At 47.0% G+C, this 26024-nt stretch overlaps 1 protein-coding gene across 2 annotated transcripts in view; it reads right to left on the reverse strand.

Annotated features, from left to right (window-relative positions):
• Positions 1-26024, reverse strand: part of MTCL1 (microtubule crosslinking factor 1) — a 128388-nt gene that overhangs the window by 37348 nt on the left and 65016 nt on the right. For both annotated transcript variants that reach the window (XM_030926150.1, XM_030926149.1), the window contains exons 4-6: positions 14778-14837; positions 7899-9212; positions 6641-6796 (exon numbers count right to left, since the gene is read on the reverse strand). In XM_030926150.1, the coding sequence (XP_030782010.1) occupies positions 6641-6796; positions 7899-9212; positions 14778-14837 (1530 nt within the window). The remainder of the gene's footprint in view (positions 1-6640; positions 6797-7898; positions 9213-14777; positions 14838-26024) is intronic.

Consider the following 26024-nt stretch of genomic DNA (forward strand, 5'->3'; position numbering starts at 1 on the left):
GCATGTGTGGGCGCTGCAGCAGTGGAGTGACTGTGGCAGCTCCTCTGGGGTTTCCCTCTAGACCCCACAGCTCCCTGAGTTACCTGGGGAGGGACAGCTCCACCTGCCCTGCATCTCTTACCCAGGAGGGGAGTGGGCAGCTTCCCCCACCACCATAAACCAGACTGAGAGGAGGCAGCCAAAGTACACCAGAGGTGTCCTTGCTCCCACAGTGGCTTCTGGACGCTGGGACGGTCAGAGCTGACTATGACCGAGGCAAGCATGACCACCTATTACATGTCAGCCTCTTGGATTCCCTCCCCAAGTCATGGGGTCTTTCTGAGTTGCATAGTTAATTTTTTCATATGCTTTCTTATTAGTTTTTCCTGCTCAGCCGAGGGTGTCTTTATCAAGGTGATCCGACCCCGATGCTCAGGGCAATAGGGTGGGGGTTCATCAATGAGCAGAGATGTACGGCTTCAGGCCTCCCAATTGCACATGTTGCCTAAGGAGAATCGCACAAAGATGTACTTACTACATTTAAAGACAGGTGGTGGAATCTGTATCATGACTTTTATTGGTCAAGTCTACCTTTTATGTTCTAATGCCATGACAGAGGAGTCAGTGTCACTACTTTCGAAATAAAATGTGCTTTTTAGAGATGGAGACACTGTTATGCTAAAAATCTCAGGCATCATCAAAATGTAAGCATGACAGTTTACCCACTGGATTATGCAACTTGAAGACAGGTGATTTATAAAACTGCGAATTCGAGTAGATTGTTGCAATAAAGTATGTACTGTTTCACTGGTCCATTCTGAGTCCTTTTAACTCATCTACTACTTCTCCCTGAGGATACTGTTTGCTCCTCCTAATCTGATGGTACCTGGGTAGTCAAGAGTGAAGATCACACCCTAAGAACAGAAAATGCAAAAAATAAAAGAGCAGAGCACTTTCCTTAGCACTGGGGATATGACCAAGGGGCACTAAGGAAAGAAGAACGGAGACAGAAAATCAGACACTGGGGATGCACCAAGTTTGGCTAAAATTTTGAAAACTAGAGATTTAAACATCCTATTTTCAGAAAACTCAAGAACTTCTGAGAGCATTAAATGCTTCTTTGATTTGCTAGTTGTTCGAGACTATTATAGTCTTTTATACATATGAAGCATTGTTTGGGGTTCTCTGAAAAGATGCATTTCCCTACATGTTGAATTGACCTCAATGACTAATTTTTCATTTCTAAAAGTTCTATTACTTAAAAAATATGTGTGGTCTTTTAGGATAGTGACATACTGTTGTCCTGTTTGGTTGCCTTTAATAACTGTGAATGCACTTATCTGATAGCGTCCATCTGAAAATTCTATTATCTGCAGTCTTAGGGTTGAATCCTATTTGCCGTGTCTGCCAACTCGTGTTCCTGCTGGACGTTACTGGCTTGTGTGACTTCATCTCCCGGGGGCGCTTACCTATGGATCTGGTATGGATCTGGGTGGAGGATGTGCCTCCAGATTGGTTTCCTGTTTGCTGGAGTTCGCAATATGACATAAATCCCTTTCTTTGGGGATTCCTGGACCAAACTGGTAACATCGATTCAAAGCCTGACGCTGGGTGAGGCCAGCTCTAGCCCTCCCACTCCTGACCCAGAGCTCTTGCTGGGGAAACAAGTATCCGCACTGCCTCCTCGCTCCCTGCCCCAGCGCCAGCAGGCAAATGCTTCTCTGGTTCATTCATTTCCTCTCTTTCCCTGCAATGTCGGGCCCCATCCTCTGTTCCTTTGGAGCTGCTGAAACCCAAGGCTCCCAGTTACCAGTTCTGGCAACAATCTCCCTAATCCACCCACCCAAGGGCCACAGAGACCGCTCTGGTTCTCAATTGATTATTTGTTTGTTTTTGTTTTGAGACAGGGTCTCACGCTGTCACCCAGGCTAGAGTGCAGTGGCGCGATCTGGGCTCACTGCAACCTCCACCTCCTGGGCTCAAGCAATTCTCCTGCCTCAACCTCCCGAGCAGCCGGGATTACAGGTGCATGCCACCACACCCAGCTAATTTTTGTATTTTTAGTAGAGATAGGGTTTCACCATGTTGGTCAGGCTGGTCTCGAACTTCTGATCTCAAGTGATCCGCCCGCCTCAGCCTCCCAAAGTGCTGAGATTACAGGCGTGAGCCACCGTGCCTGGCCTTCTGGGTCCCAATTGTAAAATCAATTCCAACTCTTGAAGATTCCCCTACATTTCCTGGGAATTCAGCAATGTATTTAAGAGGATAATTCGTATTTTATGCAGTGTTTTATTCAGATTTATTGAGCACCTCCAGTGCTAGGCACCATCTAAAGCGTGGGGGATACAGCATTAACATGGTGGCCGCACCTGCCCTCGGGGCTTCCCTCCTGTCTCAGGTGTTCCGTGCAGGACTGTTTCCAGGTCACCTAGGCTGCCCTCCTGCCAGCTTTACTTTCCAGCTACACATTACTCTATAAACTCAAAATGTAAAAATCCTCCTTATTTAATGCATTAGGTGCTAGCCAAAAGCTTTATGAGGTGTAAAAACAGACATCCTAATCAAGCGTATTGTTGAAGAAAAGCAAAGATCTATTAGTTTAGTTTCTACAGATTGCATGACTGTTTGAACCACACCTTTGAAGAGTCACAGAAAAGGAAGTCCTACGAGTCTGTTCACGGGGGAAGTCGGATTCACCTGCGATGGCTCCAGTGTTGTCTCTGTAGACTGCTGCCTGCTCACAAGCAGACACGCCTAGATCCTCCTGATCTATCAGAAGTTTCATTTTCCTTTATTCTCCATTTTTGCTAATGCAATACTAAAACTCCCAAGGACAACTGCTCCTAGCTGGGATGCCAGCGTCACTCCAATGTTACAAAAAACAACATACAAACATGCAATGGCAAAAGGTTCAGCCTAGAATTACTCTACTGCCACACAACTGCATACGACCACATACATCTGGAGAAAAGTTTCACATGACACATAAATGTCTTCTAAAAAAGTAAGTATTTCCCTTTACCACCCAATCCCCAAAGGTTTGATTCTAAACCGTTCTTTGTTCACTTACCTAGGATTCTGATTATACATCAAATGCATTTTGATCTCCCTATTAAAGCAGCTTATCTAAACCAACACCGCCCTCACTTGTTTCCGAGGCTGCTGAGACACTAGTCTTGACGACCGTAACCACTCTCCCCACATCAGTGTTCTGCAACTCCCGCCCATGTCTTCCCCAATAGAGCTGCATCCCACACTGATTGACAAAGGCTAACTTCCCCAACTCCAGAGAAAGTGCCTTATAAATTACTTCCCACACCTACAAAGATTAACTTCACAATCTCAAACACAAACAGAAAAGCAAGGCTTTTCATGGCCGTCACTAGAGTGCCTGGCAATGCTACTCCTGTATTAGGACAATTCCATCACCAAGACCACGGCTTCATTTTCTGGAGGGTTCCATTTTGTCCTGGCCAGTTTTGCAACCACTTATTTCAAAAGCAGTACATGAGGCCAACACATGTGTGCAAATACTTGGCATAAAACCCCACGTAACTTCCCTGTGGCTGGCATTTCACAGCTGAGGCACGTGGGATCGTGAGTGCTTCCTTGATTGAAGGACAAAACAGGCACTGAGGAGAAGAGCTCTTTGAGATTTCTGACCCAGAAACTCAATCCTCTGGGCACAGGCCTGGTCTCCTTTATATCTGAAATCCGACCAGCGTCCGTGCATGGCTACTTCTCATTCAGGACTATTTTTAAGGTGCCTCACACATTCCAAACCATTCCACACACCACTCTCTCTTAACAAATGCGAATGTCTCACGTTTGATGGGAACCCCAGGGAGCCAAGTCAGGGAAGAGTCCAGGGCATAGTATGAGCATCTCGCTAATATCTCCTGAGAATAGCAGGCAGCAGGAACACTTGTCCTGAAGTCTGTTATTTTTTTAGCAGTTCATTTTTGCATGGTTGCATTGATGTTAGTGGGTGTCCATGGGTTCTGACTTCAGTTTGCTCTGGCTGTGGCTGTAAGAATGCTGGCCTTGGAGAGGCCGCCCCTTTCCCAGGTTTAGTGAGTGATGGCGTTTGAGCAGCAGGGCTCTCCTCCACTGTCCAGATTTGCTACAATGTGTCATGTGTAAGAATGCACTTCTTTTTCTCCTCTTTAATGTTATAACTGCTGTTGCTGGTACAACTATGAGTAGCCGTCACAGTTTTGGTCTGGCCAAAATGCCTCAATCTTTCAAAATAATAACTTACCCTCTTTTCCCCTTTCCCCAAATAAAAAAATCCATAAGGCAAAAGACACAGAGGCCTTTTGTAAGTGCGGCTTGAGACATGAATCCTCTTTAAAAGCTTCCGCTCAAATATGGAAAGTTTCTTCTTTGACGCTCTGATACTAGGTGTGCTATTGGGGCCCCTCCCACACCCCCGAGGAACTACGGGCAGGGAGCTAAAGGGGATCCACCAGGTAGAGTCGTGGTTGGCCTGAGGGCAAAACTGGTGGTTATTTCAAGGGAAACGTAGAAGGGAGCAAAGAAAGCTCCTGGCGGCACCTCCAGCCCTGCCTCAGTCTGCGCGAAGGTGTCCGTGCTGCCTTTCCCTCAGTTACTCCAGCCGGGTCTGCAGGAGTCTCCGACTGCCTTATGGGAGCTTCGTGTCCTGTTTCCATTAGAGCCTCATGGGAAAGCAATTGTTGGCAGCAAATTCAGGGATGTTCTCATTAAAAGGCTTTTAAGAGTTCTACTCCCCAGAATTATCCATTGTACAATTCTTTAACACAATGTCATATTCAAAGACCAAACTAACAAGGCTGTCAGAGTGACGTTCACACCAGGGACAGGGCTGCCTCTCCCGACCCAGGCTCTGCGACAGATCCACATCCAGCTCCTCTAATAAAAGGGAACACTGTGGAGATTCCAAGTGGCTCCAGAACATGCCTTATTAAAAAATAAAATAAAATAAAATAGGATGTGTTTGCAGCATAACTGAGTTTTCTCTTCTGTGTGAAATGTCTTTGTGAATAAAAAACATCAGAACGAGGAAAGTTTGTTTAAAACTCCTGATTCATACTGCTTCCCCTTCTAGGAAATGATGCTCCCTAGATCTGGCCTTTCACTATGGAGACGTTTAGCTTTCTTGTTAAAATATACAAAATTAAAGGAAGCTAGATGGATGTGGTGCCATTCCATGGCAAGACTGCGGCCGTACAATTAGTCGTTAGAGTGACTCTTTAGAAACGCACGCAGGGGTCAGTGCAGGGCTCTCCCACCGCTACAGATCAGGCCCCTCCGGGGATGTGCTGGGGAGTGGGGGCTGCAGCTGGCTGAAGGCTGTTCTAGACCCAGTTCTGCCACCAACCAGGAGGAGAGTTTACTGGCAAGCCGCTTCACTTCTCGGGCTTCATTTTTCTCATCCGCAGAATGAGAGACTTCATCTGTAGACCTGCTGTTCCCTTCTGAGCTGCACTGTTTGGAGATCCTGTGCTGCCACGTGGCACCAGCTCACTCTGCTAATCTACTTCTTGTGAAGCCTTATTGTCCCTCAGTATTTGGTTTGCTTCAACTCAGTATGCTTCTCTCTCCCAAATCACTCCCAGTTTCTGAAGCTATGCTACGCATTCATGATGGTGACAACTTATCACTGCTCCAGGTTACACAATAAGGACCTAGGAAGAATCTGGGAGGAGAGCTGTCTGATACAGGCTCTAACTGCACACAGCTATGTGTGACACGCCTTGAAGGGCAGAACACTTGGAAAGGGAGATGCAGTTCCTGTAAAACCAGCCATCAAAGGGAAGGGGGCCGCCCTGTGTAGCCGGAGCTGTGGTTCCAGAAACAGCCCATGGCAAAGAAGGAAGAGCTACAGTGGGAAGCGAAAACGGGCTCCTGACTAGGGGAGCTATGACACACTTTCCCCTTGGCAGTCCCCAGTGGCAGGACACTGCATTCTCTATTACTAATCCTACTTTACACTGACACAGCATTTGGACTTTTAAAGGTGCTTCCTCATTCAACAGCTCCTTGGGAACCCCCTCTTCCTCTCCTGGGTGGGGTGGCCTGCGTCTAAGAGCTTTCACTCTCCCAGGCTTCTGACAACAGTTCCAACCATGGTCCCTGTGGCGGCTGCAGCCTTGTGTACACCGGATTACTGTGGTGACAGAGCCTGCTAAGGGTGCCCACAGGTCAGGAGTGAGCCTCCCTGATTCTACCCACCGGCTGGCAGTATCACTCAAGACCGTGGGATGGTCACACGAGACACAGGCAACAAAGAACCGAAAAAGGGGAGCCCTAAGGGGAGTTTCCTCCAGAGCAGGGAAGCCCGTGCTGAGTTTTCATCTCTGTTCTCTGCGATTGGACAAGAAGTCACTGCGCGCTCAACCATCAGCCTACCTCCAGGGGCTCCCGGTCTGCGGAAACAGGAGGTGGACAGTGCCTGCGGTGAGCTGTCCCTCTGTCTGACAAGCACAGCAGTTCACCGCATGCACCTGCACACACCTGCCTGTCCCAGTGCACACCATGGGTTTGCTGCCAAGTGAGTTCCACCTAGTTCCACCTCCTCCTGCCATGTTCCCTCAGGGCCTTGTCCGGGACAGAAAACGTCAGGCAGCCAGCCACACAGAAAAAGGAAGGGGGGCGGGGATTGCTTGCCCACGCTGACCTCCAGACTGAAGCAGGTCTGGCCTCCCAGCCCATGGCTCCCGGCGTCCCCGTCTGCGCGGCGGTGCAGCTCCCGGGCAGTTCGGAGGCGCAGGCTCTCCCGCTCGTCCCCTCGGGCCGGCCCGAGCTGCCACTCCAGCTGCTCTCTCAGTCTGGACTGTTAGGTGCACGGGAGGGATTTGTTGTTTTTTTTTTTAACATTGTAAACAAACAACAACAACAAAAAACAAAGGACAAGAGGGTGGAGGCAGGGAGAGGGGATAAAGAAAACAAAAATGGATAAGGGAGATGACTGAGAAAACGACCAAAGAACAGCACAAACAGAAACACCAGCTTAAAGACAGCCGCGGACGAAAGTGAAGAGAACAGACCCGAGATGAGAATGAGCAAAAGGGCGGGTGGACACATCCAAAAAGCAAAAGAGAAAGTGGGGGTGCAAAACACTGGTTATGCGGCACATGCGATGGTGATGCGTGAATCCAGAACTCAACTGCAAGCACGCTACCCGTGAAGGAAACGGACAACGAGGCTCTTCCTTCCTTACTTGTGGGTCGAGCAGCCAAAGCCACAGTCCAGGGCGGCAGCTGGGCCATGCACCCAGGCGAGGCTAGGACAGCAGTCCTCGGAGGCCCTCCGCGCCCTCCCCAGCGGCGGCAGGAGCCAGCAGAGCTTTTCCACCAAAACCATCCTTCTCAGCACCGCGCTCCTCGCCCGCTTCGGCTGATCCTCCAGCGGGAATGGGGGCCTGGGCTGCCTAGGGCCTTGGACTGCACTGTGTCCCTTGAAACACACCCAGGAAGGGACGTGCTTGGTAGCGAGTCTGCTAATTATCCTGACTGTGACATGCGTTTGTCTTAGCCTCCTCACGGCTTCTTCAGCGTGTGGCTGGTTGGTTGAGATACCAAGAGAGGAGCAAGGCTGGCCTGCGTCGAGCCCTATCGCTTCCACTGGGCTTAGCCTCGTGTCTGGGAGGGCCTCTAAACCATGAGCCGTGGCGCAGTTAAAAATAAGACAGGAAAAAGAAAAAAGAAACAAGGCAATACAAGAAAACTTAAAAAAAAAACAAAACAAAACAAACAAAAAAAAAAAACGGAGCCCAACCAAGAGAGAGGATCCGGTTGCCCCGGAGGCTTTAGTACAATGCAGGTTTGAAATCATAACCAAGCAGCCGTGAGCAGCGCGAGCCCGAGTGCAGCAATGCCAGCGAGGAGGAGGAAGGGCAAGGCGGAGCAGGGAGGCGAAGCCACGAGCCCCCTTACCTGCAAGTCTGGGCCCAGCTCCTTCCCCAGGTTCCCGATGGGGGAGTCCCGGGACACGGAAGTCACAGTGGAGAGGAAGCTAGAGGACTCTGTGAGGTGGGGCAAGGGGGACAGGCCATCCCCAATGCGGTTCACCTGCTCCAGGAAGGCCTGAAGCTCTTTCTTGAAAGACTTCATCTTGGCGTTGATGGTCCCCAGCAGGTGAGGCTCCTGCTGGTCCCCCTCGCCCTGCTCGTCTTCACCCTGGAGGCCAGGCCCCGGCGAGGGTGCACCACCCTGCAGCCCCGCATCATGGAGGAAGCTGTCGGTGTCCGCGATGAGGTGCTCCACCGTCCGCTCTAGCCGCTGGGCCTCGTGTTTTAGGGTCACTAGGCACTCGGAGTCCTCCCGGGCCTTCAGCAGCTCCGTGGCGCACGGCTCGCTGGCCTCCGATGGCTTCCCGCTCCCGAAGCCCGACGTCTTCTCGAACATCTCCTCCGAGTCACTCTCCCCGCCAACAGGACCTTCCCGCTTGGGCTGGGGCAGGCGGCTCTCCTCCCCTTCACTCTCCTTCTTGCCTGCGTCACTCTCGGCATCGCTGTCCCGGGGACTGGGGGCACGCAGCCCCAGGTGGGCTGCTAGGTCGCAGCGCTGGATGTTGGACAGCAGCGCATGGTTCTCGTGCTGCAGTTTGAGCACCTTGCCGCTGAGCTCGCTGATCTGCAGCCTGGCTGACTTCAGCTCCTCCTGCAGGGGGGCCCCACCGCCGGCACCAGGACTCGCACCCTCCCCGAGCCAGCCCGGCTCCCGGGGAGGCTCAAACTTAAACTTGCTGAGCTCGTGGGTCAGCTGCCGGTTGTGGTCTTCGATCTCGGAGATGGACCTCCGGAGCAGCTCCGCTTCCTCTTCCACAAACTGCAGGTGGCGGCGGAGCTCAGTGGAGGACTCCAGGGAGTCGCCGAAGGGTGAGGTAGGAATGCTGGGTGCGTGGTCCCGGCCCAGGCCCTCCCGCTCCTGCTGGCCCCGCATGTCCTCCATCTCCGCCTTGAGGCCACGGTTCTCCACCTCCAGCTCCACGATCTTCCGGCCCAAGATGTTGGCTTCCTCCTCCACCAGCTTCAGCCGCAGCTTCAGCTCGGCCTCCCGGGTGCTGGGGGGCCCGCCTGCTTCCCCCGTGGGCAGGGGGCTGTCCACATCCCCATAGAGGGACTTGTACTTCTGGAGCTCCTGCTCCAGCTCGTCCTTCTCCCTTCCTAGCTTGGCCATCTTTTTGCGCATCAGGAAGGCTTCCTCTTTGGCAAACTGGAGCTGGCACCTCAAATCGGCACTGTCATCCTGCCAGGAGAGAACAGCCCGGGAGAAGGGTTATTTGAAAATACCAAATGTTCGTGTTTTTCATGATTCCCCTCACACCTCGCCCCCAATGCACACAAACATCAAACACCGATCTTCCCGTCAGTGCCGTTGAGTTACACAGAGAAAGAGCCGAGACAAAGCAGAGGTGGGCCTGGGGACTTTGTGGAGGGGCCTGTGAAAGGCCTATGGTTTGTTGCTCTGCCACAGAAACAAAAGAAACAAAAAAAGTTAGTTTGGAAAAAAAAAGTGCACGTGGAAATCATCATACAAGTTATGAGCGAAGAAGGGAAAACGAAATGAGGCCCAAAACCCAGCGAGAATGCACAACCCCTCACTGCTCTGTGGATCCCACCTGGTTACTCACTAGCACCAGTGAGAGACAGCAGGACCCCTCACCAAGGCCTGGTGCAGGCAGACAGGGTTCAGAGCATCTTCCACCCTGCTGCACTCACCACCTCCAACGTGCAGACCTCCTTCTTTCAAAGTGCCCGGCAATCCACGAGGTCTGACCAGGATGGGGAAGTCAGGCCACCCCAAATAAGAGCTCAGCTTTTTCCTAAGGTACCTGAGACAGGGCAATTCGCTTCTCCCCATCCCGGTCTCCCCAGCCCTAATGTCCCACAAGAATGATATGACAAAAAAAAATGAGGCATGAGCATGAGGGTGCTTGGAAGTCCAGGCGTGTACTGAGTCAGTACCGAGCTCTGGGTACACACTGGGTACTGCACACCCAGCCACCTGGGCTCCTTGCAGCCTCTTGCCATGCAAGTGCAACTTCAGAGCCTTTGCTTACGTTCCTTTCCCTTTAGTTGCTGTAACACAGCAGGAAATTAAACTTGGAGACCCAAGGCAAGGAGTTAAATGTTGGATAGTCAAGTGTATCAAAATCTGAGAAGTGTCCTCATAGGACTTCCAGAGGGTTCTGGAGGATGCTCAAAGCTGACTCTGCTGTTCACAGCCTGCAATACTTGGCTGAGGTCAGAACGGCACTTTTTGGATCCACTGGAAAGTCAACTCTGCTTTGCAGGGCTGGTCTCCTTGTTTTGAAGCCAGAGGAACTCCCCATTTTGGTTTTGGTTTTGCAAAAACGTTTTACTATTCACATTCAGCAGATGGGAAAAATAACCGATTTCATAAATCACTCCTCTTTGATCGGCCATCAAAAGTTCCAAAAGGCTCCAGCAAAAGTTTCCCCCGCCACAAGGAGAAACTGTCAACAGCAGCTCTGCGGGAGTCAAATCCCACAGCCCTCGTAGAGGAAAAGGCATCAAACTGCTCTCCAGGCCTGTGGCCCTTCTCTGGAACAAGTCAGCCCCCAGGGGAGAATTAACCCCTTCAGATCGTCACGTGTGCTCTCAATGCAGCTTCTACACTCAGAGAGCATGGCTCGTTCTCTGCCGCAATCTGGTCACACACTCACAATTTGGAAGAAAAAGAAAACCTCCCTCGGCACCTCCCAACGTTCCTCCTTCCACTCTGCCTGGTCCCTCCTTGCTCACCACAAACCCCATGGAAAGGGAAAAAAACGGTATGACCAGGAAGGCTCAGGCCCACACCTACGACCAAGTGTGCAGCCCCTGCCACAGGGAAAGCTTGCCCTGGCGTTATCTGTGCATGCTCGGGAGGATGACATGCCCATTGTCATCTCTTAGCTGAGGACAAAACCAGGCCTGCTGGACTTGGGGTCAAACACGCTGCCGGAGTCCTAGCTTTGCCCCTCCTACTGTCCAAGGGGACTGGGCTAATCACAGACCCACAAGGTTGTGATGAGGGTCAAATGAAATAATGGTCTGTATATGATAAACCATAAACCTAAAAAGTGTATTTTTTATATATAAACTGGTTTGTATATGATAAATCACGATGCTCTAGCTCCCTGAAATTAATTTTATTTGTCTGAACCACAATTAGTATTGGGTAAAGGAGCCAGTAAAGAGTTTTTTCCTTCTTTGCACATTAGGAGAATAACATATAAGTGTCACATGGTCTTTGAGTCCTGAGAACTTATCACATGAAGGATTTGGTTGGGTTTGGGTTAGGCAGACATAAAAATCAATCCTGTGACTAACCTGAAGTAAGGCTGTCTGCCCTACTCACAGCTACTGAGGCAAATGGGCTATCATATCATTGCCACTGGGGTAATGACGTATTTTTTGAAAGAACCTACACAGAATACATGGGCTGTAAAAGACATACATTGTGTTTAATACTAATACTAGAGGAAAAGCATGCTTGTTTATCTGTTCATTCATTCTTTTTTATTATTATTATTTTGAGATGGAGTCTTGCTCTGGTCACCCAGTCTGGAGTGCAATGGCGCAATCCTGGCTCACTGTAACTGCCGCCTCCCAGGTTCAAGCAATTCTCCTGCCCTCTGCCTCTGCCTCCCGAGTAGCTGGGACTACAGGAGCATGCCACCACGCCCAGCTAATTTTTGTATTTTTAGTAGAGATGAGGTTTCGCTATGTTGGCCAGGCTGGTCTCGAACTCCTGACCTCAGGTGATTCAGCACCTCAGCCTCCCAAAGTGTGGGATTACAGGTGTGAGCCACCGAGCCTGGCCTTGTTCATTCATTCTTTCAGGAAATATTTATTAAGTACCTACTATGTACGAGAAGTTGGCATGTTACTTTTAAACAACCCCAGCTTCTTAGAACTTTCGAAAGTAGAGCAAACAAAAAAGCACCTTTTCAATTTTTGTTAAACACAGATTTGTAAGAAATTCAAATATACAAACAGGTCTTTGTTGTTCCCACGAAGGAATGCAGTTTAAGCTAAAATACCTATCAACAGAGATGGATTGTAAATACTTAAAAGCTTGGGACCAGAAAACAGGGGAGTGCTCTCAGCCCCACTGTTAATTTGAGAGCCAGTGTCCGTCCATTGTCAAAAATCATCTAAATGATCCCATCTCCACCTCTGAAGCAGAGAAATCCATAGCAGCAGAGATCACAGAGGCAGCACTGTCCAGCTACAGGGAAACTCGGCCCCACGCTCCACCCTTCTTGAGCCTGGGACTCAAGACTGGGCTGGACACGGTGGGGGCAGGGCCGCCTGCTGTGACCAGCGTCCGTGGAAACTTGCAGCTGGCGAGGCCTTGATGTGATGGAGCCAGGCCAGGAGGGGCAGGTGAGGGGCACTGTTGCCTGCACGGTACAGGAAGCTTTTGGCTCAAACGAGCGCGTGGACCAGGGACTAAGGCAATCCCACTCTGCCTGGTCCCTCCCTGCTCACCACAAACCCCATGTAAGGGGAAAAATGATATGACAAGAAAGGCTCAGGGAAATACGTATGACCAGCTCCTTGGGGTCTTCCCTAACAAGTTGAACTAAAACATTGGGGAAGGAGGTAAGATCTCTGAGAAGGGTCCTGAAACACGCTGGAGGTTATCCATGCTTATCTGTACCCCCTCATGCAGGCAGAAGGTCCCCATAGAGCCCTCAAATCGCCTTGATTTCCGGAAACCTTCAACCTCACACCATTCCCTCTGTCCACCATCCACTACAAATCTATCATAGAACAATTCTCTTCCGTCTCCTTGAACCTAAACCCAGGTCAGTTAAAGCAGCAAGATCCTATGACATACTCTAACGAGTGCCAATTTGTAGATTACCTGAGGATTGATAAAATGTCCAAAACGTCTTCTCGTTCCTTAAAGAAAAAAGCTGTCAGTATGACAGCATGCTGTCATTTCTACTGGACAACCATGCATGCACTATGAGGCCTGCCACCAAGGCTAAAGCAGTGTTGAGAGAAAGATTGTCCTGGAAGCCATGGAGAGTGTATATTAAATGAAGTCACACGTCGTCCGTGAGGTCGAGGCAGCTAGGGCAGGGCCCGCTGCACCTGCGGGGTGTTGTGTGCAGGAGAGGGGCGGCCTGAGGGAAGCTGAGATCGGCCTGTTCTGAGTAGGGGAAGCCACTCCTCATAAGATGGGGAATCACAGCTTCAGCTCAGGCAGCGGGAGGCTGGATGCCCATCTTATGTTGTAACCGTAGACTTCTTAAAACTCTGCCAAGACTCTAGTGGGGTGGCGGGGCGAGGGAGCAAGGCTGAGTCTAAACTGAAGGATATCATTTCTGATTTCAAGAGATCATTGGATAACCCCAGGAATGCGGTATGAAAGCAGGTCAAGTCCAACTTTCCATATGACACACAATTCCTGTTGCAGGCAGAGGGCAGGCATGGCCAGGAGGGGAGACACCCAGGGGCCCACCACCGTCACCACCAGCGGGAAAGGCCTTGTCAAGCAACAGAAATATATCGTTCTCTGTATATATTCTTTGGCTTGCAAGTCAGCTGTCCAGCCAGCACCCCGAGCGGGTGACTGCCCGCGTGCCTACCTTGCGCCGGGGCGCCAGCTTCCTTTGGGTTTTGGTTGCGGGCCTGCAGTTCCCAGGGCGCTCCATTCCACCATTCTGCTGAACAGAAACTCCTTCCTCAATAATCCCGCCGGCTGGGCGGGTGGCTCAACGCATCCCAGGTACCAGGGTTTCTGACACGCGCCCAAGGAGCAGCAGCTCCTGTTCTTGGCCCGTTTTACCCATGGGGCGAATTCTGTTCATTTCACAATGGGACAGAATTTCCCCTTTTAAGGAAAAGATCTTCCCTGGGCAAGAGCCAGTCGACTGAAAACACTCTCAGCCCAGGAGAGTGTAAGTACCCAGCAGCGGGAGGCAGACTTTCATTTCCCTACTATTCATGGATTCCAAAGTGAGACTGGGAGGTTGGGGAGGGTGGAAGGGAACAGTTGAGTGTTCTGCTGCTGCAGGGGTCTGCCCCTCCTTGAATGATGCCCTGGGGATTAGGGAGTTCGGAGAATGGAGAAACCCAGGGGATCCTTAAGAGGGGAGTTCACAGGGACAGGGCGGCAGGAGGTCGGTGGAGGTTGCTGAGCTCTTAGTTACCCCGACTCATTGTGTCTCTCTAATTACCACTTGCTCTCAGACTGCAGTGAGCTGATATCCCAATAACACCTTTGTTCTCTACACCACCTAATGCTAGCAGCAATTTAAAAACAGAATCCAGTAAAACAGCTTTACAGAAAAGCTAAGAAAGTTTTGAAAAATGCATACTGTGCATCTAGAAAGGGCTGCGAATAGTTTACCTTCAATTAGGACCATTTAAGATATTGTTCAGCTTGCACATTAAAAAACAACAACAACATTCAAAACAATGTCTTATGAACGACTCGACTCCACAGGGGCTGTTTTATTTCGCTGTGTGGATGACTTTGAAGGTCAAAACGCTTTTTACCATTTATAAGTACCTCAGGTCCCCAAACTACACTTAGTTCTGTTTCACACAAAGCCAGTTCTTTTTCCTGAAGAAATCACCAGCTTGTCAGCGTGGGGGAGAAACAAGGGAGGATCTGTGGGTTTGCAAAGAAAATGTTCACACTGTGGAGGTTAGGAATGAGTCCACGTGTTTGGACAGGTAATGTTTCTTTGAATGTTTTAAAGGCAAAACTAACACTGAAAAAAATTCAAAATGAGGTTACTTCACTCACAGGAGATGTAACATTAGAATGAAAACCTCTGCTTACCTGGTTAAAGGTTTTCTTCTCCTTGTACATTTCCCGAGTGCTTCTTCTTTTTAGGGAACTCTGAAATAGATCCAAGTGACATTCTGTGACCAAGGGCTCACATGTGACAGCCAGCATTAGCTAACATCGTCCCCACGGGTGGGGACACACACACTGGACGGAGGCTGTTTCCCACCAGAAACAAAAAACAACTTAGAGTCAATGTGTAAATGCAGTTGGAGAAGCTGGAGGAGGTCTTTGAATCTTAAGATTCTTAAAATCCTAATTATTGTATCTGGGGTATTCCTTAAGTATTCAGTTAATGAAAAAGGAGAGTGGCTGGGATAATTTTAACAGTGCAGAGAAGGCAAGAAGAGGAAGAGAAAGGCAGGAAGTTTGGGAACAGATAACTCATATTTCTGGAGCTGGTTCACTTTCCAAATCATGTTTTGTTTGGGCTAATATGAGAATTGGTGTTTCCTGGCCAGGTGCAGTGGCTCATGCCTATAATCCCAATGCTTTGGGATGCCAAGGTGGGAGGATCACTTGGGGCCAGGAGTTTGAGACCAGCCTGAACAACATAGTAATAAGACCTTGTCGCCACAAAAAAGATTTTTTTTTAAAATTTTCAGATGGAGTTGCTCTGTCTCCCAGGCTGGAGCACAATGGTGCGATCTCAGCTCATTGCAAGCTCCGCCTCCCGGGTTCACGCCATTCTCCTACCTCAGCCTCCCAAGTAGCTGGGACTACAGGTGCCCACCACCACATACAGCTAATTTTTTGTATTTTTAGTAGAGATAGGGTTTCACTGTGTTAGCCAGGATGGTCTCGATCGCCAGACCTCGTGATCTGCCCGCCTTGGCCTCCCAAAGTGCTAGGATTATAGGCATGAGTCACCGTGCCCGACCACGCAAAAAATAATTTTTAAAAACTTAGCTGGGTGTGGAGTCGTGTGCCTGTAGTCTCAGCTACTAGGGCGACTGAGGCGGGAAGACAGCTCAGGAGTTCGAGGCTGCAATGAGCTATAATCAGGCCTACATAGCCCTGTACTTTAGCCTGGGCAACAGAGCAAGACCTTGCCTCAAAAACAAACAAACAAACAAACAAACAAACAAACAAACAAACAACTGGTGTTTCCTGAGTGGCCAGATAAAAAGTGCTATGAAGGAAGAAGAAGGGCGGCCCTTGTTTACAGAGAAAACCTAACTAGGTTGTGAAATTCTCAGAAAACCCGCCCAATTCACGGCTAAACCTCCATCTTAAAGATCTTACAAAGCTCGTAACTTATTCCTATGTGAAATGAAGGCCTTGGCTGTGTCCTTCAGTGCCTGGGAGCCCTGCCTAGTTTTACATTACAGACTCCAGGCAAGAAATTGCAAATACATCTGAAAATACAAACAGAAGTATGAGGAAAGGGGCCTAGGGGTGTCTGCAACAAACTAACTGGGAGATACGCCAGCTCCTGCAAAGGGAAAGTGTGAAGGCAGAAAGACATGAGGAGTGAGAAGCCTCCTAGAGGAATATGAACGGATTTGTAGCCTCTTAATCTGCAAAGATTAAGCTAATCCTGAGGAAAGCTGGAAGGAAGCAGGTGGGGAAGCAGAGCTCTGCTGGCCCCAGACCTGTAAGGCAAGTCTGCAAAAGGAAAGAGACTGTCCCCAACATCCACCTCCCTCCCCTCTGCACCTCCACCTCGGGGTCCAGGACCTCATCTGACATCTGCTCAGAGCCCTGACTCTCTCGGCTTTATTCCTGGGTGCCCACCCTGTATCAGAAGAGTTTGCAAAGGAGGCTATATGCAAGTCACTTACATCGCAGTTAGAACTTAAGTTCATTAACTCAGTACTGTTCACATTTTAAGTGTCTCACTCTCAGAATGCCAGCCCTTGCCATTTATTGGAAGAATCCTAGGTTAAGAAACAGTTAAAATTCTAGCTGCCCCTTGGCCTCTAGGAGGCTGGAGACCCAGAAAATATAAAATAGATAATTGAGAGAAGGCCCTCAGGGCAGAGGGCTGAAGAGGGCCACAGAATCATCGTGGAGCAGGGGCGGCAGGCTCCCTGACTAACAAAGGTGGAGGGAACCCCAGCTGCAGAAGGCTTTATTTCCTTTAGCCTTTTTGGTAAAGTGGGTCATACTACGAAGAGAACCAGTCTCCACCAAAAGGTAAAGGTAAGCCTGTCTTAAGGACAGCTTGAGCTTCTCCACTCTTAGTAAGGAAGTTCGCCAAGATTTCACCTTCATGCTTCAGTTAAGAAGTTTCTTTTGTTTCTTTTGAGACAGAATTTTACTCTGTTGCCCAGGCTGGGGTGCAGTGGTATGATCTTGGCTCATTGCAACCTCTGCCTCCCTGGTTCAAGCGATTCTCCTGTCTCAGCCTCCCAAGTAGCTAGGATTACAGGTGCATACCACCGTGCCCAGCTAATTTTTTTTTTTTTTTAGTAGAGATGAGGTTTCACCATGTTGGCCAGGCTGGTCTCGAACTCCTGACCTCAGGTGATCCACCTGCCTCGGCCTCCCAAAGTGCTGGGATTACAGGCGTGAGCCACCGTCCCTGGCCAGAAGTTTCTTTTATTTGAATGAGCTGAGTGAGATAAATCCTGATGATTCAGCAGGCTCTCTCCCAAGCTTTAACCTAAGGGACTTAATTCCAGAGCTGTAATAGCAATCAGGGCCCGCAGTGAGTGCAGAGCCTGCTGTCCCTGGCTTTCATCACATTCTCCCAATGTACACACTGAAACAAAACTAGAAGTAAAATGAAAGCTAGAACTGGAGACAAAATCTGCGCAGAATCATGGGCTGCTGCACTTCAGGCTGGAGGCTGGAGCACATTCTGGGTGGGAGCCCTTGGATGGACTCTTCTAGCCACCCCTACCCACCCCATGTCTCCCCTTCCCTTGCTGATGGGCTGTCAACGGTAGCCCTGAGCCCTGCCATCCTTCTAGCAACTCACAGAACAGGCAGGGAGTCACGGGACGCTCCTCCTCCATTCACAGTGACAACTAGAATGAAAAACACTGCAAGGGTTAAAGTTTTAAAGTTAACCAGAGGCCAGGGGCGGTGGCTCATGCCTGCAATCCCAGCACTTTGGGAGGCCGAAGTGGGCAGATTACTTGAGGTCAGGAGTTTGAGATTAGCCTGGCCAACATGGTGAAACCCTGTCTCTACTAAAAATACAAAAATTAGCTGGGCGTCATGGCTTACACCTGTAATCCCAGCTATTCGGGAGACAAAGGCAGGAGAATCGCTTGAGCCCAGGAGGTGGAGGTTGCAGTGGGACAAGATTGTGCCACTGCACTCCAACCTGGGCAACAGAGTGAGACTCCCTCAAGAAAGAGAGAGAGAAAGAGAAAGACAGAAAGACAGAAAGAGAGAGAGAGAAGAAAGAGAAGACAGAAAAGAAAGAAAGTTTAGTTAACCAGAAATCTGCAGAACCTGTATGAAGGAAACCAAAGAACACTGAAGATCAACATAAAACAATGCTTCATGCTGCCTAATGGGAAGACCTTGTTATAAAGAGACCATGTTTCTTCCAAACCATTTTGTAAGTATGTCATTTTAACCAAATTCCTTAAAATACACACACACACGCACACACACACATTCAAAAACAGTGTGTGTGTATGTGTATTTATACGTACTTTTTATGTGTTTGTGAGGGTGGTAAGAATGGACAAAATAATTCGAAAACCCATCAAGAACAGAAGTTGGCAAACCATGGCCCTCAGGACAAATCAACGCACAGCCTGTTTTGTAAACAAAGTTCAATTAGAATACAGCCTCATTTCTCACTGTCTATGGCTGCTCTGCACTGCAAGGGCAGAGGACAGCACTAGTGACACACTGTTCGGGCCTGCAAAGCCTCAAACTACTGACCCCGATTTAGAAAAATAAATTGGTGAAAATTGCCAAGAACACTTTGAAAAGGAAAAATAATGACAGTATTTGTGATATTAGATATAAAAATACAATGGTTCGGTGCTGGTACAAGAACAGATAAATGAAACTAAACAGAAGGCTCACAAATAGACTAAAGAATACATGAGATTTTAACAATTGATACAGGTTATATTTTGAACTAGTGAGGAAAGGATGAACTACTTGGTATGTGTTGGTGAAGTAACTATACACATTGTGAGATCAAAAAAGATGAGACACGGCCGGGCGCGGTGGCTCAAGCCTGTAATCCCAGCACTGTGGGAGGCCGAGACGGGTGGATCACGAGGTCAGGAGATCGAGACCATCCTGGCTAACACGGTGAAACCCCGTCTCTACTAAAAATACAAAAGGCCGGGCGAGGTGGCGGGCGCCTGTAGTCCCAGCTACTTGGGAGGCTGAGGCAGGCGAATGGCGTGAACCCGGGAGGCGGAGCTTGCAGTGAGCTGAGATCTGGCCACTACACTCCAGTCCAGGCGACAGAGTGAGACTCCATCTCAAAAAAAAAAACAACAACAAAAAAAGATGAGACACATACTATATCGAGATAAATCTTAGATGAATTAACATTTTAGATGCAAAAAAAAAAAAACATAAAGGCATGAGAAAAAAAAGATGAACTGATGTTTGTTCTTGGAGTATGGCCTTTATAAACACAGAAACAAAAGCATAAACAGCCAGAGAAAAGATTGATAGATGGGTAAGATTTTTAACTTTTAAAAAAAATACATCAAAAGAAACCACTTATAGTATTAAAAGGCAAATGGCAAACTGGAAAAAAGATTTTTCTAACACATGACAGACAACAGAGTAGTATCTTGCAAGCAACACAAAACACGTCTTAAAAAAAATAAACAGACGGCCAATCAACACAATTACTGACAAAACAAGTTTTTCTTCACTTACAGATTTATAGATTCAAAAAAGTAGGGTACTCAGTGTTAGCACGAACCCAGGAAGATGGGCACTTCTGTGCAGAGGAAGGGGCGGGAGAAACCTGCCGCCTCTGGGGTGGGGGATGGTGGTGCAACTCGGCCTTACAAAGGCATAGGTTGAGAGGCCTAATTCCACCTCTGGGAACATACCCTAAGGACAAGAGACACGCACCAAGATTTATGAATGAGAATGCTCTTCACAGCACCTTTTATCATCGTGAATACTATGGTGGTATTACAATTTTTTCCTTTTATTTTACTGTATATATTTAAGATACACAACATGATGTGTTGATATGCTCATCTCAGAATACACATAGTGAAATGATCACTACATTTAGGCAAATCAACATAACCATTATCTCGTACAGTTACCTTTCTTTCTTATTTTTTGTGGTTAGCATCCCTAAAAGCTATGCTCTTGACAAATCACTAGTATGTAATACAATAGGACTCATTATAGTCCTCATGTTGTATACTAGATTTCTAGATACAGTCATGCTTTTGAAGACTATTTAAAGATATGGGAAATGCTTACAACACACTATGAAGAAAATACAGGTTACAGACAGCATGTATTTAGTGATCTCAAAATGCTTAAAATATATTTATATTTAATACATAACATGTATTAAATATGTATCATATATTAAATAATATTAATATATAACATATATATATATATATATATATATATATATATATATATATATATGTTAGGAAAGTGGCCTGGAGCAGGATACCCAAATGTTAATGGTCATCATGTTCAGATGACAGAATTACTAGTGATTTTCACTTTCTTTTTTTGTGGCTTTTCATAAATGATCTACAGTAAGTATTATTTCCTTTAAAATGGGAAAAAAAAGCTCAGGAAAATAAAACTTGTATTTTAACGACGTCAGAGAAAAGAGACTATCACAGATCTCCTATGTGGGACTGCAATAACGATTCAATGGAAGTTATTCACCAATTTCTTGGGTCTCTTCCCATAAGCTGATATTGTTTTCATCAGCTTGGTCCTTCGAGTATAGCCTATGCATATGTGGTTGGTTAACAAGACCAGGAAGCCCCCTGAGGGTTGGGGAAACCGGCCAGGTACCCCACTGCATTACACATCTCCAGGCATATGGTCCCCTTGGCCAAGTGCCAAGCAGTCATGAGGAACAATCGCTGTGCCTCCAGCACGGAACCATGCAGGCTCCTCAACGGCCACCTGCCAGGGTCTTGTCCAGTGTAGAGTGCTAGATGCCACCGGACCCTGGGTGAAGTAACCACGGGTGTAGGACAATTTGTGTGCACATCAGTCACGCCCAGTTTATTCCTCTGGATGCCTCAGAGATCCAATGGAGAGTCTCTTCCAAGGAACAACGAAGGGAAGAGGTAAATGCAGACTATTAAATAACATGAACCCCCAGTGGGGGCTTTGCCTGGTGACTAATTCTACTCCCTCCTTTTAGCCTGATCAACTGCCAGCAAATCAATTGCATATTCCTACTGAAAAGAAAAAAAAATTAAGTTTGTGAATCCAAATTGAATCCATCTAAGGCTGATGCTTTGCTGAGTACTGAAAATGATTAAATAAAATACGAAGTTAGGCAATTATTTGGACTTTCATGTCAATTCTTAATGCTTCCTATTTTAAGTTGGCCAATTTCTTCCAAATAATTTCAGAAAAATTAATAAGCTCTCAATTGCTAAAGTGTGTCAGAGACAGACTTTGAAAGTCTAAATTAAAAAAAAAATTGATTGGTAATAAAAGGAGACAAATAAAAATTAGGATGCTGTAAATTATAAGTCAGTATGGGAACGAGGATGTAGACGCAGACTGATAATTTTCAGAATTCTTACAGATTCTTATTATTTAGAAAGTTTGTAGGTTTTTGGGGGGTAGTTTATAGCACACACAGGTATAAAATCAGATTAAGGAAATGAAGGTGCAGAGGTCTTCTTCTCCCTTTTAGAAGGAAGTTATTAAGATTCCTTTACTCATATTATATTGGTCATGGGAGCTCACACCTGTAATCCCAGCATTTTGGGAGGCTGAGGTAGGGGGATCATTTGAGGCCAGAAGTTCAATGTTGCCTGAGCAACATTGCAAGACCCCATCTCTATCATATAAAAAAGATTATTTTACCCATATTAAAGTTGTCATTTAAGTGCTAGAAGATATAAAGGATGTGAATTAATCAGCCTCTCGTTCAGCCAGAAACACTACATCCTAGCTGGAAGATGCCTCCTCCCTCTTCCTCCTCTTCACTCATCCCTTTATTTTATTTGTTTTTATTCTAAATATTATGTCATAAGAGGTATTATTTATTTATGTTTTCACCTATCCCTTTAACAGTTCCGGGGAGCCTGCTTCCTTTCACACCATGGAGCTGCTTGCTTCACCTTGCACTGGAATTTCACAGCAGGACCCAATAAACACAAATCCCCTTCTCAGACCCAGTGGAAACCCTCCTTAGCCATAATGCAAAGGAAACCCTTTCTCCTTGGGCCCATTAAGAGCACAGTAATGATCATGATATTAACAACTACCATATATGCTGGGCACTCACTCATGCCAGGCACAATGCTTAACTCTCTTTACACATCTGTTATGGACTAAATGTTTGTGTCTCCCCAAATTCATACGTGGATGCCCTAATTCTCAATGTGCTGGTATTAGGAAGTGAGGCCTTCGGGAGATAACTAGGTTCCGATGAGGTCATGAAGGTGGAACCCCCACAATAGGATTAGCGTCCTTATAAGACGAGGAAGAGGCACCAGAGCTTCCTCTCTCTGCCACGGGAGGATTCATCGAGAAGGCAGCTTTCTGCAAGCCAGAAAGAAGGTCCTCACCAGAACCCAACCTGACCTTGGACTCTGCGGCCTCCAGAACTGTGAGCAATAAATGTGTTCTGTAAGCCCCCAGCCTGTGATATTTTGTTACAGCAGCCCAAGCTAAGACAATATCTAATCTAATTCAATCCTGACGAGAGCCTGGGGACACATTATGTTATTACCACTGCGTAACAGACGAGAAAACTAAAACACAGTCAAAAGTGCGGTAATGTTTCAAGATCCCCTAAACTTGGAGATGGGCCACCAACCTGGGCCCAGCCCTAAGCCTACATTCAAGTTCACAGCCCTCAGACCCACCTTCCAGGGCCCTCATAGCCCAATCGCCCATATTTGGGCTGTTTTCTGCTTTCTTAGCCCCAGATTGCCAATTTTTCTCATCCAAAAAATCATTGCCTTTCTTTAGCGAAGGAGTACAAAGGACTATTCTAGGGATGGTTACAAGTTGCTGCATCCGCAGGTGCCTGATGGCTATGAAACAATATTTGTTGGCACTGATGATTTCTCGAAGGATCTGAGACTGCAGACAGCAGAATTCCTTATTTGGAAAAGCAAGACAGAAAACCTCTAATAATAATTAGAGGACAAATGTTGTAAGTAAATGAGGGAAAGAAGAGGAAAATTACATTGAGACACTTTGGCTAAAGAAGAGTGGAGCCAGGGCAGAGCAAGATGGCCGAATATGAGCAGCTCCAGTCTCCAACTCCCAGCGTGAGAGACACAGAAGACCAGTGATTTCTGCATTTTCAACTGAGCTTTGAAGAGAGCAGTGGATCTCCCAACACGGAGGTTGAGATCTGAGAAGGGACAGACTGCCTGCTCAAGTGGGTCCCTGACCCTTGAGTAGCCTAACTGGGAGACATCCCCCACTAGGGGCAGTCTGACACCCCACACCTCACACGGTGGAGTACACCCCTGAGAGGAAGCTTCCAAAGTAAGAATCAGACAGGTACACTCGCTGTTCAGCAATATTCTATCTTCGGCAACCTCTGCTGCTGATACCCAGGCAAACAGGGTCTGGAGTGGACCTCAAGCAATCTCCAACAGACCTACAGCTGAGGGTCCTGACTGTTAGAAGGAAAACTATCAAACAGGAAGGACACGTATACCAAAAGCCCATCAGTACGTCACCATCATCAAAGACCAGAGGCAGATAAAACCACAAAGATGGGGAAAAAGCAGGGCAGAAAAGCTGGAAATTCAAAAAATAAGAGCTCATCTCCCCCTGCAAAGGAGCGCAGCTCATCGCCAGCAACAGATCAAAGCTGGTCAGAGAACAACTGACGAGATGAGAGAAGAAGGTTTCAGTCCATCAAACTTCTCAGAGCTAAAGGAGGAATTACATACCCAGCGCAAAGAAACTAAAAATCTTGAAAAAAGAGTGGAAGAATTGATAGCTAGAATAATTAATGCAGAGAAGGTCATAAATGAAATGACAGCGAGGAAAACCATGACACGAGAAATACGTGACAAATCCACAAGCTTCAGTAACCGACTCGATCAACTGGAAGAAAGAGTATCAGCGATTGAGGATCAAATGAATGAAATGAAGCGAGAAGAGAAACCAAAAGAAAAAAGAAGAAAAAGAAATGAACAAAGCCTGCAAGAAGTATGGGATTATGTAAAAAGACCAAATCTACGTCTGATTGGGGTGCCTGAAAGTAAGGGGGAAAATGGAATCAAGTTGGAAAACACTCTTCAGGATATCATCCAGGAGAACTTCCCCAACCTAGTAGGGCAGGCCAACATTCAAATTCAGGAAATACAGAGAAAGCCACAAAGATACTCCTCGAGAAGGGCAACTCCAAGACACATAATTGCCAGATTCACCAAAGTTGAAATGAAGGAAAAAATCTTAAGGGCAGCCAGAGAGAAAGGTCGGGTTACCCACAAAGGGAAGCCCATCAGACTAACAGCAGATCTCTCGGCAGAAACTCTACAAGCCAGAAGAGAGTGGGGGCCAATATTCAACATTCTTAAAGAAAAGAATTTTCAACCCAGAATTTCATATCCAGCCAAACTAAGTTTCATCAGTGAAGGAGAAATAAAATCCTTTACAGATAAGCAAATGCTTAGAGATTTTGTCACTACCAGGCCTGCCTTACAAGAGACCCTGAAGGAAGCCCTAAACATGGAAAGGAACAACCAGTACCAGCCATTGCAAAAACATGCCAAAATGTAAAGACCATTGAGGCCAGAAAGAAATTGCATCAACTAACGAGCAAAATAACCACTTAATATCATAATGGCAGGATCAAGTTCACAATAACAATATTAACCTTAAATGTTAATGGACTAAATGCTCCAATTAAAAGACACAGACTGGCAAATTGGATAAAGAGTCAAGACCCATCAGTCTGCTGTATTCAGGAGACCCATCTCACATGCAGAGACATACATAGGCTCAAAATAAAGGGATGGAGGAAGATCTACCAAGCAAATGGAGAACAAAAAAAAGCAGGGGTTGCAATACTAGTCTCTGATAAAACAGACTTTAAACCATCAAAGATCAAAAGAGACAAAGAAGGCCATTACATAATGGTAAAGGGATCAATTCAACAGGAAGAGCTCACTATCCTAAATATATATGCACCCAATACAGGAGCACCCAGATTCATTAAGCAAGTCCTTAGAGACTTACAAAGAGACTTAGACTCCCATACAATAATAATGGGAGACTTCAACACTCCACTGTCAACATTAGACAGATCAACGAGACAGAAAGTTAACAAGGATATCCAGGAATTGAACTCATCTCTGCACCAAGCGGACCTAATAGACATCTATAGAACTCTCCACCCCAAATCAACAGAATATACATTCTTCTCAGCACCACATCGCACTTATTCCAAAATTGACCACATAATTGGAAGTAAAGCACTCCTCAGCAAATTTAAAAGAACAGAAATTATAACAAACTGTCTCTCAGACCACAGTGCAATCAAACTAGAACTCAGGACTAAGAAACTCAATCAAAACCGCTCAACTACATGGAAACTGAACAACCTGCTCCTGAATGACTACTGGGTACATAACGAAATGAAGGCAGAAATAAAGATGTTCTTTGAAATCAATAAGAACAAAGATACAACATACCAGAATCTCTGGGACACATTTAAAGCAGTGTATAGAGGGAAATTTATAGCACTAAATGCCCACAAGAGAAAGCTGGAAAGATCTAAAATTGACACTCTAACATCACAATTAAAAGAACTAGAGAGGCAAGAGCAAACACATTCAAAAGCTAGCAAAAGGCAAGAAATAACTAAGATCAGAGCAGAACTGAAGGAGATAGAGACACAAAAAAACCCTCCAAAAAATCAATGAATCCAGGAGTTGTTTTTTTTTTTTTTTTTTTTTTTGAGACGGAGTCTCGCTCTATTGCCCAAGCTGGAGTGCAGTGGCCGGATCTCAGCTCACTGCAAGCTCCGCCTCCCGGGTTTACGCCATTCTCCTGCCTCAGCCTCCCAAGTAGCTGGGACTACAGGCGCCCGCCAACTCGCCTGGCTAGTTTTTTTTTGTATTTTTTTAGTAGAGACCGGGTTTCGCCGTGTTA

Source organism: Rhinopithecus roxellana, chromosome 21 (genome assembly GCF_007565055.1).
Source record: "Rhinopithecus roxellana isolate Shanxi Qingling chromosome 21, ASM756505v1, whole genome shotgun sequence".
In the NCBI taxonomy this organism is placed as follows: domain Eukaryota; kingdom Metazoa; phylum Chordata; class Mammalia; order Primates; family Cercopithecidae; genus Rhinopithecus; species Rhinopithecus roxellana.